Source organism: Cajanus cajan, chromosome 11 (genome assembly GCF_000230855.2).
Source record: "Cajanus cajan strain Asha chromosome 11, NIPB_CcT2T_4, whole genome shotgun sequence".
In the NCBI taxonomy this organism is placed as follows: Eukaryota; Viridiplantae; Streptophyta; class Magnoliopsida; order Fabales; family Fabaceae; genus Cajanus; species Cajanus cajan.
In genome coordinates, this window is record NC_138527.1 from 40,612,805 (window position 1) to 40,628,889 (window position 16,085).

A 16,085-nucleotide genomic window follows, 5' to 3' on the forward strand; every position below is an offset into this window, starting at 1 on the left:
AAAAGCAGGCATTTATGAGTCATCACATGTGGCATTAATATCATTCCGAAACCATATTTATGAGCTCCCATAAACTCCATGGAAAAATAACAGTAGCAGCATTTAGAGAGAGTCTTGAAAACTGTGTTTTGGGTTTTGAAGATTTAACGGAATAGAAACCAAACCAAGGCAAGGACACACAACACAGATGAAGAGCTGGAACCAATTTGGTGCTATTGAGACCATCTACGAGGAAGAACGCGAGTTCTCTTCTCCCTCTCTTTCCCCTTCCTCCTCCTCCTCTTCCCCTCCATCCCTCCACTCCATTATCAATGCGTGGTTCGTACCATTTCTTTATTATTATTTCTATTTATATAAAATAAAAATGCTCCTCCTGTTCTCCTTCCCCAATATTGTTTATTTCCCCTCTCAAATTTTTTTATCAAATTATGAATTCGTTTAGGTCTCTCGACTCTGGGTGCGAACCAGATGTATTGATACGTGTTCAAGGAACCTCTTTTCATCTGCACAAGGTTTGTTCATTCATTATTCACCAATAATGTCACTCATTCACCTCTTTTCTCTTCGTTACGTAAATGCCCTTTATTTCTTCTCTTCCCTTTACTTCGATTTCCCGTCAAAAAAAATTGCATTATTATAGCTTCTTCTTGTTTTAGTATTTGGATCAATGCACCAACTTCGCTGCAACCGCAAGAATATGACGTTTTTCTTAGCTACACTAGTTTTTTGTTTTTGAATACATGCAAAATTGATATAATTGAATTTGGGATTGGTGTGAAAAGGTGACTTAGATAATATTGATAGAGACATTAGGGAAAAATGTAATTATGTATTTGAAATTATAGAATTTGGCATGATTAAGCATCGTACTGCAAGTGGAAATTCCCTTGCTCACATTAAAGGGGGGGTATGGCCTACCAACCCCTCCTTGAGTAGCTCAAAAAGTTTTTAAACGTAGGCACCAATGTTCTTTGTTGAACACCCTGTGAAACCAAGGGATATACATGGTTCTTGTTCTTAGAGGAATCCTTATCCCACCACACATATATGCTGAGTGCTGACCACAATTCTTTTTCACTTTCTTTGCTTTGTCTGAAAAGCTCTGCTTTTAAACCCCAGCAAAAGGGGACATTCCTTTAAACACATAAAAATATGTGCAACACTTTGTTCATTTGTTATTATGAAGCATTCATGAAATAATGAAATGACATGTCACAATGTTACGTATGTACGATAGATACCTTAAATTCGTTCTCCTCTTCACGTGGCTTTTAGGATCGTATGATATCACAAAGTTCATATCTCAAACGGCATCTAACGGGAGTCTCTAACGTCGCTCTCTCCCCGCCGTTAAACATAACGGCGGAGACTTTCGCCGCGGTGGCCGAATTCTGTTACAGGCGCAGAGTCCACTTGACGGCGAGGAACGTTGCCGCCGTGAGAGTGGCGGCGGAGATGCTGGGCATGACGTTGACGGTGGGGGAGAGTCTGCGTGACGTGGCGGAATCGTACTTGGAGAGAGTGGTTGGCAGTGACGCGTCGAGGGTTCTGCGTTCGTGCGTGCCTCTGCTTCCCGAAGCCGAAACGACAGCGTCGCTTGCCAGCAGGTGTATTGAAGCGTTGGTTTGGGAAGGAGACGACGTGACGTTTTTGGACGTGGTTGTGGAAATGCATCCTCAGGATTTTCAAACGGTTGCGTATTCACTCAATAGACGGTTACCCAACCACGACGTTCTGTACATGATGGTTGATCTTTATCTCAAGGTACGCCACGTCTCATCTCCTATCTTTTGCTCTATTCGTGTCATAAATGTATGATTTTAATTTTTAAATGTACATTTAATCATTATATTAAAATATGAATGTATTTTTCTTATTCTGCTAATTAGGAATTAAATTATTTCAAAATCTTAACATAATATTCGCTAGGGAGGAGATAAAATTTTAAAAACACTTCTTTTTTAATTCAATTTTTTGGATTTGGATGAGACGAATTTTAAAATATTTTAATATAATATTAAAAATATTCTTAATTATTTTATTAAATTTAAAATTATAAAAATATAAGAGTAAATTATTTTTTAAAATTTCTTATTTCCTCTTGTGACTCTCCTCCTCTAAAAAATAAATAAATTCTAACTCTTCACCTTCCTTCTCCTCTATTAAAAATTTTCTTTTGTGTGCTTTTTATCATTCAAGAAAAAAATATGACTAATGTTTATATATACTTTAAGAAATGATTTAATAATTTTAGTTTAAATATAAAAAAAGTATTTATTAAAAAGAATTATCTAAATGGAAAATATAGATATATTGCAAAATACATTAAAAGTGTTTATTTGTGTTAATAATGAATCAATTATCACGTCACATATAAAAATTCGATCAACTAATTTAAATATGTTCTATAAAAACATGTTCTTTTCATAATATTACTGATTAATGGTGAGTTTATCCTCTTATTATGAAACATGAAGAATATTTTTAAGGAGTTGCTACGGTACCCTCAAAGATTGAGGGATTTTAATACATTTTTCTATATAAATTCATAAAAAATTTTAAAAAAATTAATTTAATTATAAAATAAATAATCTAAATTATACTTATAAAATAAAAAGTAAGATAAAATTATAGAAATTAAAATTATAAGATTTCAATAATATTATAAAATATTAAAAAAAAAAATTAACAAATCGTAGAAATAAAAAATTATTAAAATTACAATATATAAATTTAAAAATTTAAGACAAAAGACAAAAAACATACTTAAAAATTTATTAAAATTAAAATATAGAAATTTAAAAATTTTAAGTAAAAAGATAAAAATATACTTAAAAAATTATTAAAATTAAACTATTTAAATACATAATAATATTATTACAAATAAATTAGAATATATAAAATAAAAAATAAAATGAGTAAATAATTTAAAAATTGAAAGAATAAAATATCATAAATATTATTTAAATAAATTATTAAAAATATAAAATATAAAAAATTGTACCGGTACCCTCTCAAATAAGATGGGTACCATAAAATTTCTCATATTTTTAACCTATAAAATCTAACCAAAAAATAATAATAATCTCCAAATAACGAAACCATTGTATATAATAGGGGTGAGCAACGGATGGGTTTGGTCGGGTTCGGGTGAAAAATGTCCAACCCATTGTAAACCGACTTTGAAAAAATGTGACCCATATCCGACCGACTAAGCTTTCAATTTGAGGCGGTTCGGGTTGAAACGGATTCGGATTTAAGCGGGTGAGTATAATCGGGTTTGAATTTTTTTGTAAACCAATTTATCTTAAGGAAGATGAAGCTTAAAACGATAAAAAAATATTTTAAAATAGTGTATAAAAATAGAATGAAGGTGACAATAGATTGTGTAAGTAGATTTGTAGTTGAAACATTTACAAACTAAAGAAGCAAAAATAAAAGATAACAAAATTCATAGTTGTTACATGGAAAAGAAATATAAAGTTAGATTACAAAATCATAAGAAATCACAGTCACACAAAATGTACTCAAAATAGAGATAAGAAGATGGAAAAGAAAGACAAAGAAAGAAACAAAAAGATAACTCTAAAAATGGACTAGTGTGTTGAGAAGTTGAATGAGGAAGGAGAAGACAAAATAAATATCTAAGTTATGAGAAAAAGGAAAAAAATAAGTTACAAATTGATGGCTATATTATACTTGAAATAAAGACTTTTAAGTTTGGACCATTGTTATTTAGTTATACAAAAGTAATAAAAATTTAAACTTATCTCATTTTCGGTTGGGTTCGGTTTTTGGCGGGTTTAAAAATTCAAAACCGAACCCGCCTAATATAACCCGTATAAAATCAAAATTTTAACCCGATTTACCCATAAGACCCGCCCGAACCCATCCAAAAACAATATTTTTTATCGGGTTTTTCGAGTTCGGTTCGGGTGTCGGTTTAATGCTCACCCCTAGTATATAACATGAAAAATAAAAATGTTGAATTGCAAAGTGCATGAATTATTACTTGATAATAATATATGTTGGCAAATGTGTGAAGGAAAACAAGTACGGTAACCTAACGGAGGATCAGAAAACAGAGATATGCAACAGCATAGATTGCGCTAAGCTCTCTCGTGGTACTCTTGTGAACTGCGTTCAAAACCCACGAATGCCTCTGAGATTCATGGTGCGAGCAATATTAGTGGAACACCTGAACACTCGCCGCTCCGTGGCCGCCGCAGCCAGCGGCGCGCAACAAGCAGAGCAACGAACGTCACTAAGAGAATTTCTTCAGCGCGACACGGCTCATCGCCAAGCGGCACAGATCAAAGAGGCCATGGATTCAACGTACTCTCGCATTCAAAGCCTGGAGAGAGAGCTGAGGGGCATGAAGAAGGTCCTTCTTGATAACAGTAACGCGTTGAACTCGGAGCGTTCCGCGAGTTTTCATTATGTTCCGCCAGAGAGTAGTAGAATACAAAGGGGAGGAAGAGGGTCTGTTTCGTCTTCGGGATTTCTGCTTCGAGATGGAACCAAGAAGAACGATGATGAAGTGGGGAGTTATACTCTGTCTGCAGGACCATGTCACCACGGAAACAAGGTTCCGAAGATGACTAGGTTTTTTGGCCATAGGTTCATAACTGGTCTCAAGAATGCATTTCGGATTTCCAATTCTACGTCCAACTAACCACAGTTAGTTATAAATGCAAATGCTACAGAAGCCGAAAGATGTTCTGAATTACTGTCCGAATTATTTAAATATTATTATTTTATAATAAATTTATTATAAAATAATTATTTAATCTAATATTTTATTATTTAAATTAATTTTTTAATTATTCGGAAGAAATTTCGGCTCCATCTTTCGGACGATGAAGCATTTTCCATTTTATTTTTATGTCTATATACTATATACTCTATACATAGGAGTGTGGGTGGGGATGGTCTTATCACTTATGATTATGACTCAACAACTCAAGAGTACTAAAGTTTGTTGTCTTCTTTTTTTTTGTTTTTTTTTTTGCTGTTTTGAAGATTTTTTCCTGGCCCAAGTCAGTTACTTTTTGTACCGATTGGTAATTTAACTTTTTATATTTCGGATAAGGTCGTTTCAAATTACTTTATTTGTTCAAGTATTGGAACCTAACGATCAATTTCTTGGGTCAATTATTTGTTGGAGTATTCACCATGTATCGTTGTATCTGAATTAATTTTAGAATATATCTACCTAGCTACCCATCAAAGTGTGAAGGGATGTGTTTATTAGTAAAATTGTGTAGCTAGCGTTTTTCTTATTTTATACATAGGAGTTTAATTCTAGTTTACCTTTGTTACCTAGAAGTAATGAGAAGATTAAATCATTTTTAATTCTTTAATAATTTTCATTTTTTCGCTCAAGAGGAAGATGATTGTAGGGAGAAAGCTAGAAGAAAGAAAGCGGAGTGAGCAAGCTAAAGTGGACAGCATAAAGAAAACCAATCTAAGTTATTTATTTACTAAAAGTTCTTCCACTCAATTTTCTTTTAGAAAGATGTTTTTTTCTTTTATAAAACATAACCTTAATTAACTTTAAAGAGTTTTTTTTTAAATATTTTTTTACCTAATTTTTCTTTTAAGGCAAAGAAAACAAAGAAAGTTGAGCCATATGTTAAGCTTAAAACGATCTAATGTTTTATTTTAGTAATGACAAACAAGTGAAGTTACCGTATGTATTTATATAATACTAATATACTAAAAATTGTTAGCAAATCAATTATGATCCATAATTAAATATTGGAGTTCAAATATAATGACAGATTTAAGAGCTAGGGCAGTAGAGACAAATATAAATATTGAAAATAATTATCGATGTATTTAATATATAAAATCAACAAGTGAAAAATAAAATATATTTTTGACATATATTAATAATTTAATTAAAATGGAAAATTAAATTTACTCATTCTGATAATAGAATAAGTCTGTTATTGAATTTGATCCTTCCTAAAATAAATTACTTATAGCAAATAAACATATTTTGGTCAAATTAATTTATAAATAAATGAAAAAAAATTATAAACCCTTTTAAATGTTTTGTGAAATAAGTTCTAAATAAAAGATATTTTTTTTATAATGTTAAGAATGTATTGATACTTAACCAAAGATCAAAATTTCATCTCCGATCTGAATATGAAGTAGCTATTGAAATAACACTTTATTTTCATAAGGATTAATTATTCTATTGAAAGATATACTTCTTTATAAAAAAATATTAAAAAAAATTATTTTTTAGGACAGATAAAGTAATTATTATTCTCTTCATAAATGTAAGATTGTTTTCTTCTAAAATTACTAAAATTTCGCTAGTGTCGCATCAATTATTAAATTCTCAATTATTGATTTAACTCAAACCCTGGTGCCGAGTGTCGCATCAGTTATTTTTCTTAAAGGATATACATTGTCTCACATCTATATCTATATACAGTGCGTAATGACAAGTCTCAACATCTCCGGTTTTATCACAAACCACAACTCTTTGTCCTTTTTAGTTCTTTTTATATATACACAGTTCTGTGTGACTGTGTCTTTGTTTGGTATTAAAGAAAAAGAACAATTGAGATCAAGTGGCCTTACAAGACATCAACTGCTTAATACCTTTTAACGAGTAGATAGACAATTTATTTTTCTTTTTGCTTGCTATTTTTTTTTTCTTCACTTAACATCGATTTAATAAAATATTTTAACATAATTAAATGACATAAAATAAAAATCAATGTAATAAAATATTTTGATTTTTTCTATTGTATATGCTGATATATTTTATTTTCATATAAACTTTACATCCAAAATAAATTGTGTATAGACCTTACTATTTTATATTTATTTAATATAATACTTATTATATTTGTCACTAAATGGAATATACACCCATGCGTTTCACTTAATCATCTCTTAGGATAAGTGTCACACGTCAAGCATTCTAGAGAAATATCTTTATTCGTTTATTCATACATTAATAATTTAAATGCTAAAAAGGAATGCTTTATATTTACTTAATAATAGTTATAATATTTATCACCAAATAGAATATATTTTGTGCTTTTCTCGAGTTATAAAACTAGTAGACACACAACTCAACCAAATCGAATATATGTTCATGCGTTTTAGCGAGTTAAAAAACTATTAAGATAGACAACTCACCACGAATTGGTTTAGGTGAGCGAGACACCTGGAGCGCAAAGTTAAAATAAAATAATAAATATAACAACTACAGAAATGCTACAACATCAAAACTCTTTTAAACATACTCTTCTTTCTTTGATTGTGAGTTTTGATACAATGTGTATATTATGTTTTTTAAAAAACTATCTTTTAATATCTTTTTCTTGATTTTTAATAAATTATAACCCATAAAAAGATTATGTATTAAGAAGAGTCCTAAAGCGGTAGATTGTAGAGTTGAAGGTGATTTAGTGACAAATCTATCGTGATTACGGATGTGGCAGCACGCAATATCCCACGCACGATTCGAAGATCTAAATAAGCTTCATTTCTCATTAGTGATTCTCTAATTCGCCATTGTCATTTTCCACCTTAACGTGCTCACACAGGACACGCAGTTCAGCTCCCGCCACCACCACACGAATTCTGAACTCCGTACGTTTTACATACTTTACTAGTCGTGCAAATATCTTCTAACTCGATAACAATAACAATTCACCGAAAAATCTACCTTCACAAGTTAGTATAGTTTGATCATATATATAAAAGTTAGCAAACCTCGTTATTTGATTTATTTATTGACAATATCTTCCATTTTTCAGGCCTAGCTTAATCAGTCGTAATTCACATACGCCAACGCTTAACACAATCTGGTTTTTGCCAACTAATTTCGTTTCTGTTAGTAGAGATGAACGCTGTACAAGCACTGTGTTCACTGTATGGTAATGGAGTGTTCCAGAACATCGAATACAGACCTTCGGCGACGCATGAGTTAGGGTTCTCCAAGTTCTGCGAAATCAACGTCGCTGGATTAAGCCGTAGTCGTAAAAACTTGTTGAAGCCGATTATGGCCAAGGAAGATCTTGGCGCGTCGCTGATCGATGAAGGAAGTCCTGAATGCCAGGGACATCAAGTGAAGAAGCTGAATGGATTCACGCCTTTGACTAATCACTCTACTGCATTATCCGGTACTATCAACATCTGGAATCTTATTCTTTTTTAAATGCTTTAATTGCTCTTTATATATATATTTATCGAGTTTATTCTAAAAGTATGTTTATATAGATTTATTCGTTTTAATAATTCATATATATTCTACATTAAATTTTAACGATTCAATCGTTAATTTAAAAATTTTAATGCGTATATCAAATTTATAAATTTTTAAAAAAATTAAAAATTATTTGATATTTCGTTTTATTAATTTAAATTAATATATAAAATAATTTTATGATTATCTGTCGATTTGAATTAATAAAATAAAATATTAAATAATTTTTAAATTTTTAAAAATTTGTAGATTTGATCTATGCATTAAGAACTTTAAATTTAACAGTTGGATCGTTGAAATTTGACGTAGAACATAAGTTATTAAACGAAATAATTGTAGATAAACTTATTCCTAAAATAAACATATCATTTCTCATATATATATATATATATATATATATATATATATATATATATATACTTTTGACAGAATTGAGTATGATTAGGTTTTTAATCATTACAGACAGTGGAGCGTAGAATGAGATCGCTCGCAATCTTGGACTTGTCTTTGAAAAATGAAAATTTATAATGAAAGCCAACTCTCACTGTAAAAAAATGGTCACATGTTCAACGTTAAATACTTTAAAAGGCTAATGCCTAATGCATATTATGCACGACACCACGTGATGTGTTTATTATAAGAGTATATTTTTATAATAGTTGCGTCTAAGATCCTTTACTGCTATGCAATCAACTTAAAATCAGCTAACGAGCCTTTATTGCTATAAAACATTGAAGAGAGTTTGAGTGATTCTAGGGAGATGAAGAACAGAAACATTAGAGTGATAGATTTATTTGGAAGATCTGATCCTACATGAAAATTTTTAAAATCAGTTAATATGTACTTCTAATCCAGTTTTTATCTAGTTAGGTAAAAATCTCAGCGACGTGTCAAATACTGGGAATTCAGTGAACATTTTTTGGCACGAATGTTCAGTCCAGAAACTTAATAGACAACAACTACTTCAACAAAAAGGCTGCGTCATTTGGTTAACGGGTCTCAGTGGTTCAGGTTTGTGAAATTCAGTCAACTTTTAAATATATATAGTGAATAGTGATTGTTTGAATGTTCGCTTTAGTTCATTATTGCAGTCGAGACGAAATAAGCGCATAATTGTGTGGAGTAACAGAGTCCTAGCTTCCTTTTATCATTCTTAAATGCCTGGTGTTCTGATTTGTAGTTTTTGCGTTTGATGTTATTTTTTATACAATGTCCATTGTCTTAAATTATATGCACAACCAAAAATAGTGGACATTCATTTAAGTATTGCTCCTTTTTCATATATAAAGTGTCATATTGTTGTATGTCATTCATTCTCTGCTACTTTTCTTTCCATGTTACAGTGTCAACTTCTTTTATCTTATCTATGCAACCACACTTGACCAATTTTGCCCCATAAGAATGATACGATGAATGGAAGCCAGTCAATTCAAAATAAATTTTATTCGCTTATGAATGCTATTACAGTATGGTCTTTATATGAAGCAGTGTCACGTTTGTTTCCAACAATAATTGTCTCTGCTATAAAATAGTTAGTTACCGATAGTTGTTGGGGGATATTTTATAAGATTATTACATAAGCATACCCCACAGTAATTAGATATTGTCCGTCCTCACAGTTTTGTTTTTTGTTATTACTCAAAAGGCTTTTTTACCATTAAATTATTTTTGTACTTATAAGTTGTTATTTCTTATCTTATTTTATCGATGCGAGAGGTGTTTGTATCCTAACAACAGTGAACCACAAAAATGACAACAATTGTGTGTAGTTTCTTTAGAATATAAGGATACTCCATTACTCCTTTACCTTTCATTCTTTTACGATAGATACTAGCACTGTCTCTTTCTCTCTCTCCGATTAGTTAGAGTCGTAAATATTGATTTCAGGAAAAAGCACTCTGGCGTGTGCTTTGAGTAGAAGTCTGCACTCCAAAGGAAAGTTGACTTACATCCTTGATGGTGACAATATTCGACACGGTCTAAACCGTGATCTTAGTTTTAGAGCAGAAGATCGTTCAGAGAACATACGAAGGATTGGTGAGTTATTACATAAGAACATATATACGTACACAAAAGTTCTTCTTTCCATCTTGCATGTATTTTTCTATATAACTATACTGTTTATTAATATTCAAACATCGATCGTGACAAATAATTTTCAGGTGAGGTAGCAAAACTCTTGGCAGATGCAGGTGTTATTTGCATCACTAGTTTAATATCACCGTACAGAAAGGATAGGGATGCTTGCCGAGCTCTATTGCCAAAGGGAGATTTTATTGAGGTACATTCTTACTGTGAAGAACCAAATTATGCGAGTTGTTTAGCATCTGTTAAGTGCCAATAATGGTGACACAACTACACAAGACTACCATTATTAAACAAGACGAGGTTTTTCAATGTCAATGCAAAGTTTACAACCCTTAACCCACACGTCTTGCAGGTTTTCATAGATGTGCCACTAGATGTGTGTGAAGCAAGGGACCCAAAGGGACTCTACAAGCTTGCTCGGGCTGGAAAGATCAAAGGTATCTTGGTTTAATATTTTGCATTATTGCTTTGCATCTAATAGTTATCTTCTTGGACTATTGGTATTATGTGTAGCAGTCAAGTATGTGTTGGTGTTATTATTTAACTATACTAGTTTCACGAAGTTATCTACATCAGGTTGTGGTTATTTCCCTTTTTATTGTTGATCGAATTGTGCATCGATATTGAATTATTATTTGGAATTCTGCAGGTTTCACAGGAATAGATGATCCATATGAACCACCGTATAATTGTGAGGTGTGTATTTGTTGCATAACTTGCTTTTTATAAATGTTAGACTAACACATAGTGGTTAGTGTTGTAAAAAAGGAATAATATGAACAGATTTTAGACTTTTTAGTATACCATACCGACTTGCGATAAGAATTTTTTTTTCTCTTTGCCCGGAATCCAACTTTGAAGGGGAAAATTAACATTGTGAATGAGAATGAAATGTGAGTAATTCAGTATTTGCTTTCCTCTTGAAACTTCTGCAGAACTTTCATTAATTGATCACACCTTCTCATTCTCTTGCAGATAGTATTAAAACAAAAAGGAAGTGAGTGTATGTCTCCGAGTGATACAGCAGAAATAGTAACATCGTATTTAGAGAAAAATGGTTATCTCCGGGTCTGAGATTTTCTGGATGGGGTTTGTCTTTCTTGGTTGTTATGGCTATAATGTGTGATGTTTATAACCCATGCGGGTTGTGAAGGTAATTTGAAAGTGCAGTCTTGTATCCCTCTTACTAAAAAGGGGTTTAGTTATTTTTTCTTTTTTCTTTTTAAGGGAGAGTATTTTCAGGGATGTCATATCTTTTAAATTTTGGATCTTAATCAAGACTTTATAATTTAAATTTTAATAGATTTATGTTATAAAATTTTAAAGATTTTTATAAATTTTATAAAAAAATATGAATTTGTAATACTATAAGATTTAATAAAAATATATAATCTAAATAATAATAAAAAAGTAAATTCAACACGCTTTTTTATTTTTTGACAAATAATTAACTTTAATATCCTTGTAACTAATATTCAAAATAATTTATTAAAATTTCTATATTTTTCTTAATACTAACAAATTTTTTTATGTATTTTTTTTAATTGAATATCACTAAATATCGACGGACTCCTAAAAAAATCTAATTGTTTAAATTGAATACTACTAAATTTTGATGGATTCTCCAAGAAAGTTTGATTGTCTTGATTAAATATCATATGAATTTTTATATTTAAAAAAAGTCTTTTAAATTTATTAAAATTTTAATTCAATCCACTTTCCTTAATCTCTTATATTTTAAGAAAAAAATAAAAGTACTTTCTAATTTTTTTTCTTTCACATGTTAACAATTTCAACTTATTTTATACTTTTAAATGTTTTTTTAAAATAAATTTATTTAATTGTAATTCAAATATGTAACAAAAAAAAATTGTCATTTTTTTTATTTATAGAAAATAACTGTCGTTGAGTTTTTAAAAATGCCATCGAAAAAGTTTAAATATGATTTTGATACCTTCAAAATTAACACGTTTTAATCTTGGTTTTTGTGAAATATTTTTTTTTTCTTTTTAAAATTAAAACTATTATTTATAGTTTTTATTTTTCATGTGATCGTTTTTTTACTATATTCCATTGACTAAAATATAAAGTGACATTCTTATGTGTTATCGACAACTATTAGTAATATTAAATTAGTGTTTGATACTTCTAAAAAAAATTATAGATTTTTAAAATTGATAATATTTATCTACTTTTAAAATAATAGTTAAGGACAAAAGTGTTTTTAGATTTAGAAAAAATATTATATATATATATACATATATATATATATATATTATATAAGAATCAAAATTAAAACTTACTTGTGAAACAAAAAATAATATTTATAAAATTTAGAAAGCTAAAAAATAAAGAAAAAAGTTTACAGGATGAAAATCAAAACTCATAATTAAGCTCATAAAAAATATTAAAAAAATATTTTAAAATAAAAAATCTACACTCAATAAAATATTATATAACAATTTAAGTTTGATATATCTTAAATGTAAAAATTGCACTTAATAAAGTATATACATGATACTTTTGAAAAACTGTTTAAAAAAAAACTGCACTACATATTAATATCATACCCGCACCCTCTAAAATTATATTATGTATTTAATATAATTAGATGTAAACAAAATTAATAAAAATCTGCGTTTATTTCTTTTTATAAAATATTTTAATTTTAATAGTTATATTTAAAGAATGTCAATTTAATATTTTTTCTAAGACCCATAAAATGTCATCCACCGGGTCTGTATGCAACATAATTGGAGGCACAACAAAACTGCTCCTCCCCGCATCCTAGAAAAAAGTTATTTTATTCTGATGATGTAATTTTGTTTTAGATAACTTTTATAATAACTAGAGGAGGGGTGGAAGTATTTTGTGCCTCTAATAATTATATACAGATATAATATTATAAAGTTATTTGTAATTATTTAAAGAAAATATAATTTTTTTTTGTGTTATATTTGAGGGGTATAATGGTCCACTAAAAGTGAAGATAAAAAACGATTACATATTCTTGTATCTCCTTTATAATGGTATATATGTTTGTTTATAAAATTTAATGTAAAAATCGTGTTTCTATTTTATAATTTTAAGACATTTAAAAAAATAAAAATTAAAGTTGTGTTTAATAACACAATTTTTGTAAAAACTTTATTTATTATTATTTATTTATTTTCATAGAATAATGAAGTTGTGTTTATTCTCACAACTATTTATTTATATAAAAAAAAAGGAATTGTGATTGAAAATATGGTTCCTGCTTCATTGTTTTTTCTTTACTTTTTATTCAAATTATCCAAATCCTTGTTCAACATCCTCATTTGAGAACTGTTTAGTAAGCTTATGATTGCAAAAGTAACATGTATCCTTCAATATCTATCTGTTTGGATAATATCGCATGATTTAAAGTTTAATTTAATAAAGTCAATACTGGTGAATTCCAATTGTAATTTCTAATAATTGTTAAGTTTTGTAATAATAACAGATACATCATATGAATGCTTGATGTTGATGTATTTAGTATTGATAAGTGTCATGATTTCATTAAGTTTATGGCCTAGTTTGAAACACTTATATCAATTTTCCTTGCTTTAGACATTATTTTTAACTCAAAACATATATAAATTGTTAGGTGATCACATTTTGTCTTTGAATCATGTTTTTAGGTAACTTACAAGTATTTGGGTGTTGTTTTGTAGTTTAGGAGAAAGCTAGGAAAGAAGGAAGGAAGTTAAGCACAAAGTGGTGAATTCGAAGTTGAAAATTTTTTTGGTTAAGTCCCTAGGCTAAGCCTCAGATCCAAGCTTAGCCTCAGCTCGGCAAAAAATCCCTGGAACATAATTTTATTCCCCACGCTGAGCGTGAAATTGGGGCTGAGCATGAGAGTCCCATAACCTCATTTCACTCCAGACCTTCCCTCAAGCTTAGCGTGGCATCTCACGCTTAGCGTGGATTATGCTGACATGTCATTATTCACACAAGACAAAAGTTTTTATGACCTAAAAGTGGGATTTTCAAGGAGGGAAGCAAGGAGGATCATTCTTGGAGTTTGTGTGGCAGCTGGAGAGCTCTGGAACCTTCAAGATCAAGCTTCTTCCTTTCTTCATCATTTGTAGAGTTCTACATGTCTATGTGTAGCTAAACTCACCCTTGTTGGGGTTTGATGTAACTAAACTCATTCTCATGTGTAAACTCTAAGCTATCAATCTAAGTTATTATTAAGTTTTATTGCTCTTTTTTTGTGCATAATGCTTGTTATAGCTTAATCACCCCTTAACTTGAACTTAAGGTTTTTAAGAGATTGAGAAATGATTTTAAACCTTTGACTTGAAATAGAGCAGCTAATGGTGCTTATTGCTAAAGATAGAATAAATGTCATTGGTCTTTCTTAAGCTCTTGTTTCTAAAGCTGGTTTCTTGGTTAAACTATGCAAGAGATTGATAGTTTAAGTTAGCAACTTAGATGCCAACTTGTAAGAGATTAGGGTTAGTTACTTTTGAGAGTAATTGATAAATTATGAATAATAACTACTGTGAACTTAGTGATAAACATAAGAGGAAGGTTTAGCGAAGTCAAACCTCAACAATTTATTAATATTGCATTAGAATCAAGTTTTGCACCCTAAGTGTTTACCAAAATACCAAAAAGAATTGTTATTGTTTGTTTACATTATTTACTGCAACAAATCAAACTCTTATTGCTTTTTGGTAGCTTAGTTAGTATAACAAGTAAAATTGGAAAGTGTTGCGCAAGTCCCTTGGGAGACGATACTCATACTTTCATTGAACTACTTATACAATTTGGTACACTTGCCAAAGGAGATAACAAGTATCAAAAATCCACCTATAAGCATCATTATACGAGGTCTAGCGTGTTGTGCAATGACTAATTCATTAACATCACTAGGTAGTTGTTGGAATAAAGAGTTAAACCATGATAAATAAATAGTATTTCCTTTAATGTGTTCACTCTGTGGTATTACTCTAAGTAACATTTCATAAGCAGGAGCCAAATTAGCACTGTTGTAACCAGTGATAGACTCACCATTAATTGGGTGGTTAAGTTGTAAAACCATGTCTTATAAAGTGTTAGTTGTCTATCCATGAGGAAAATGAAACATGTGTTTCAATTCTCCAACGTTTTATTAATGTTGTGACTAAGTGATAATTTATCTCAATTTTTTCAATGGTAGGGACATGATCAAAACTATATTGATCAATTAATTGTCTCACAATAGGATCTAATGAGGCTAAGATTTTGAAAGCCGATGTAGCATGACATTTTGGATGAATCAATTTGTCAAGTCCCTCTCATACTTTGGTTGAAATATGAGTATTTTAAAAGTGCAATAATGACCCATTGATTGGTCTTAGTAGAGCATTTGCCACATTCTTAAAGTGAAGGTGTAAAAGTGATATGGAGTGAGTGAATGTGAAAAGTGTAGAAATGATAATATATTCATTTACACTAAGAGTGTATATATAATTACCTCAACTTTAGTTTGTGGATGTATATGTATAGTCATGAGTTTGGAAAAAATATTTGTAGTATATACAAACATAAAAGAAAGTTACATTACAAAAAAGAAAATATATTACATGTAAAATGTATGTAATTTCATTCACATTTATGTACTAAAATTAATAGTGTAGTCAAATCAATAATGCTAAAAAGAAATAATGTATTAAAAGCATTTTTTCAGTCATGACTTTCATAAAAAGTAAAGAAAACAAGGGGGAGGGAAAATTGTGTTTTCAATCCC

The 16,085-nt window shown here is 29.8% G+C and overlaps 2 protein-coding genes and 1 long non-coding RNA gene across 8 annotated transcripts; 2 read left to right on the forward strand and 1 right to left on the reverse strand.

Annotated features, from left to right (window-relative positions):
• The first annotated feature begins 35 nt into the window (after nt 1–35).
• Nucleotides 36–5,120, forward strand: LOC109811167 (BTB/POZ domain-containing protein At3g49900). The gene is made up of 4 exons (XM_020374826.3): nt 36–318; nt 443–512; nt 1,276–1,764; nt 4,046–5,120. The coding sequence occupies exons 1-4, from the start codon at nt 188–190 to the stop codon at nt 4,673–4,675; spliced, it is 1,320 nt and encodes a 439-aa protein (XP_020230415.1). The 5' UTR covers nt 36–187; the 3' UTR covers nt 4,676–5,120.
• On the reverse strand, nt 818–1,378 carry LOC145953006 (uncharacterized). Its single transcript, XR_014430527.1, has 2 exons — nt 1,242–1,378; nt 818–1,134 (listed from the first exon to the last, which is right to left on the reverse strand). It is a non-coding gene; the product is annotated as an uncharacterized LOC145953006 (long non-coding RNA).
• A 2,096-nt stretch (nt 5,121–7,216) lies between the features above and the next one.
• LOC109811168 (adenylyl-sulfate kinase 3) lies at nt 7,217–14,551 on the forward strand. Of its 6 annotated transcripts, none has more exons than XM_029273921.2 (9): nt 7,217–7,623; nt 7,791–8,156; nt 9,110–9,250; nt 10,127–10,276; nt 10,402–10,520; nt 10,680–10,764; nt 10,977–11,023; nt 11,189–11,220; nt 11,303–11,645. In XM_029273921.2, exons 2-9 carry the CDS (start codon nt 7,877–7,879, stop codon nt 11,304–11,306), a joined length of 858 nt encoding a protein of 285 aa, XP_029129754.1. In that variant the 5' UTR covers nt 7,217–7,623; nt 7,791–7,876; the 3' UTR covers nt 11,307–11,645. The 6 variants fall into 6 exon arrangements, 4 of the variants coding, with proteins under 4 accessions (XP_029129754.1, XP_082922402.1, XP_020230418.1 ...); XR_003805256.2 differs by lacking the exon at nt 11,189–11,220 and adding an exon at nt 14,028–14,551 and having other exon boundaries at nt 7,253–7,623; nt 11,303–11,480; XR_003805255.2 differs by lacking the exon at nt 11,189–11,220 and adding an exon at nt 14,023–14,551 and having other exon boundaries at nt 7,254–7,623; nt 11,303–11,480.
• Nucleotides 14,552–16,085: the final 1,534 nt, after the last annotated feature.

Bases quoted from the DNA above. Each gene is read 5' to 3' on its own strand.
- LOC109811167 (XM_020374826.3), top strand. From the start codon at position 188: ATGAAGAGCTGGAACCAATTTGGTGCTATTGAGACCATCTACGAGGAA. The intron at 319-442 runs GTTCGTACCATT...GAATTCGTTTAG, and splicing joins CACTCCATTATCAATGCGTG to GTCTCTCGACTCTGGGTGCG. The intron at 1,765-4,045 runs GTACGCCACGTC...AAATGTGTGAAG, and splicing joins TGGTTGATCTTTATCTCAAG to GAAAACAAGTACGGTAACCT.
- LOC109811168 (XM_083066276.1), top strand. From the start codon at position 7,877: ATGAACGCTGTACAAGCACTGTGTTCACTGTATGGTAATGGAGTGTTC. The intron at 9,251-10,126 runs GTTTGTGAAATT...TATTGATTTCAG, and splicing joins AACGGGTCTCAGTGGTTCAG to GAAAAAGCACTCTGGCGTGT. The intron at 10,521-10,679 runs GTACATTCTTAC...CACGTCTTGCAG, and splicing joins CAAAGGGAGATTTTATTGAG to GTTTTCATAGATGTGCCACT.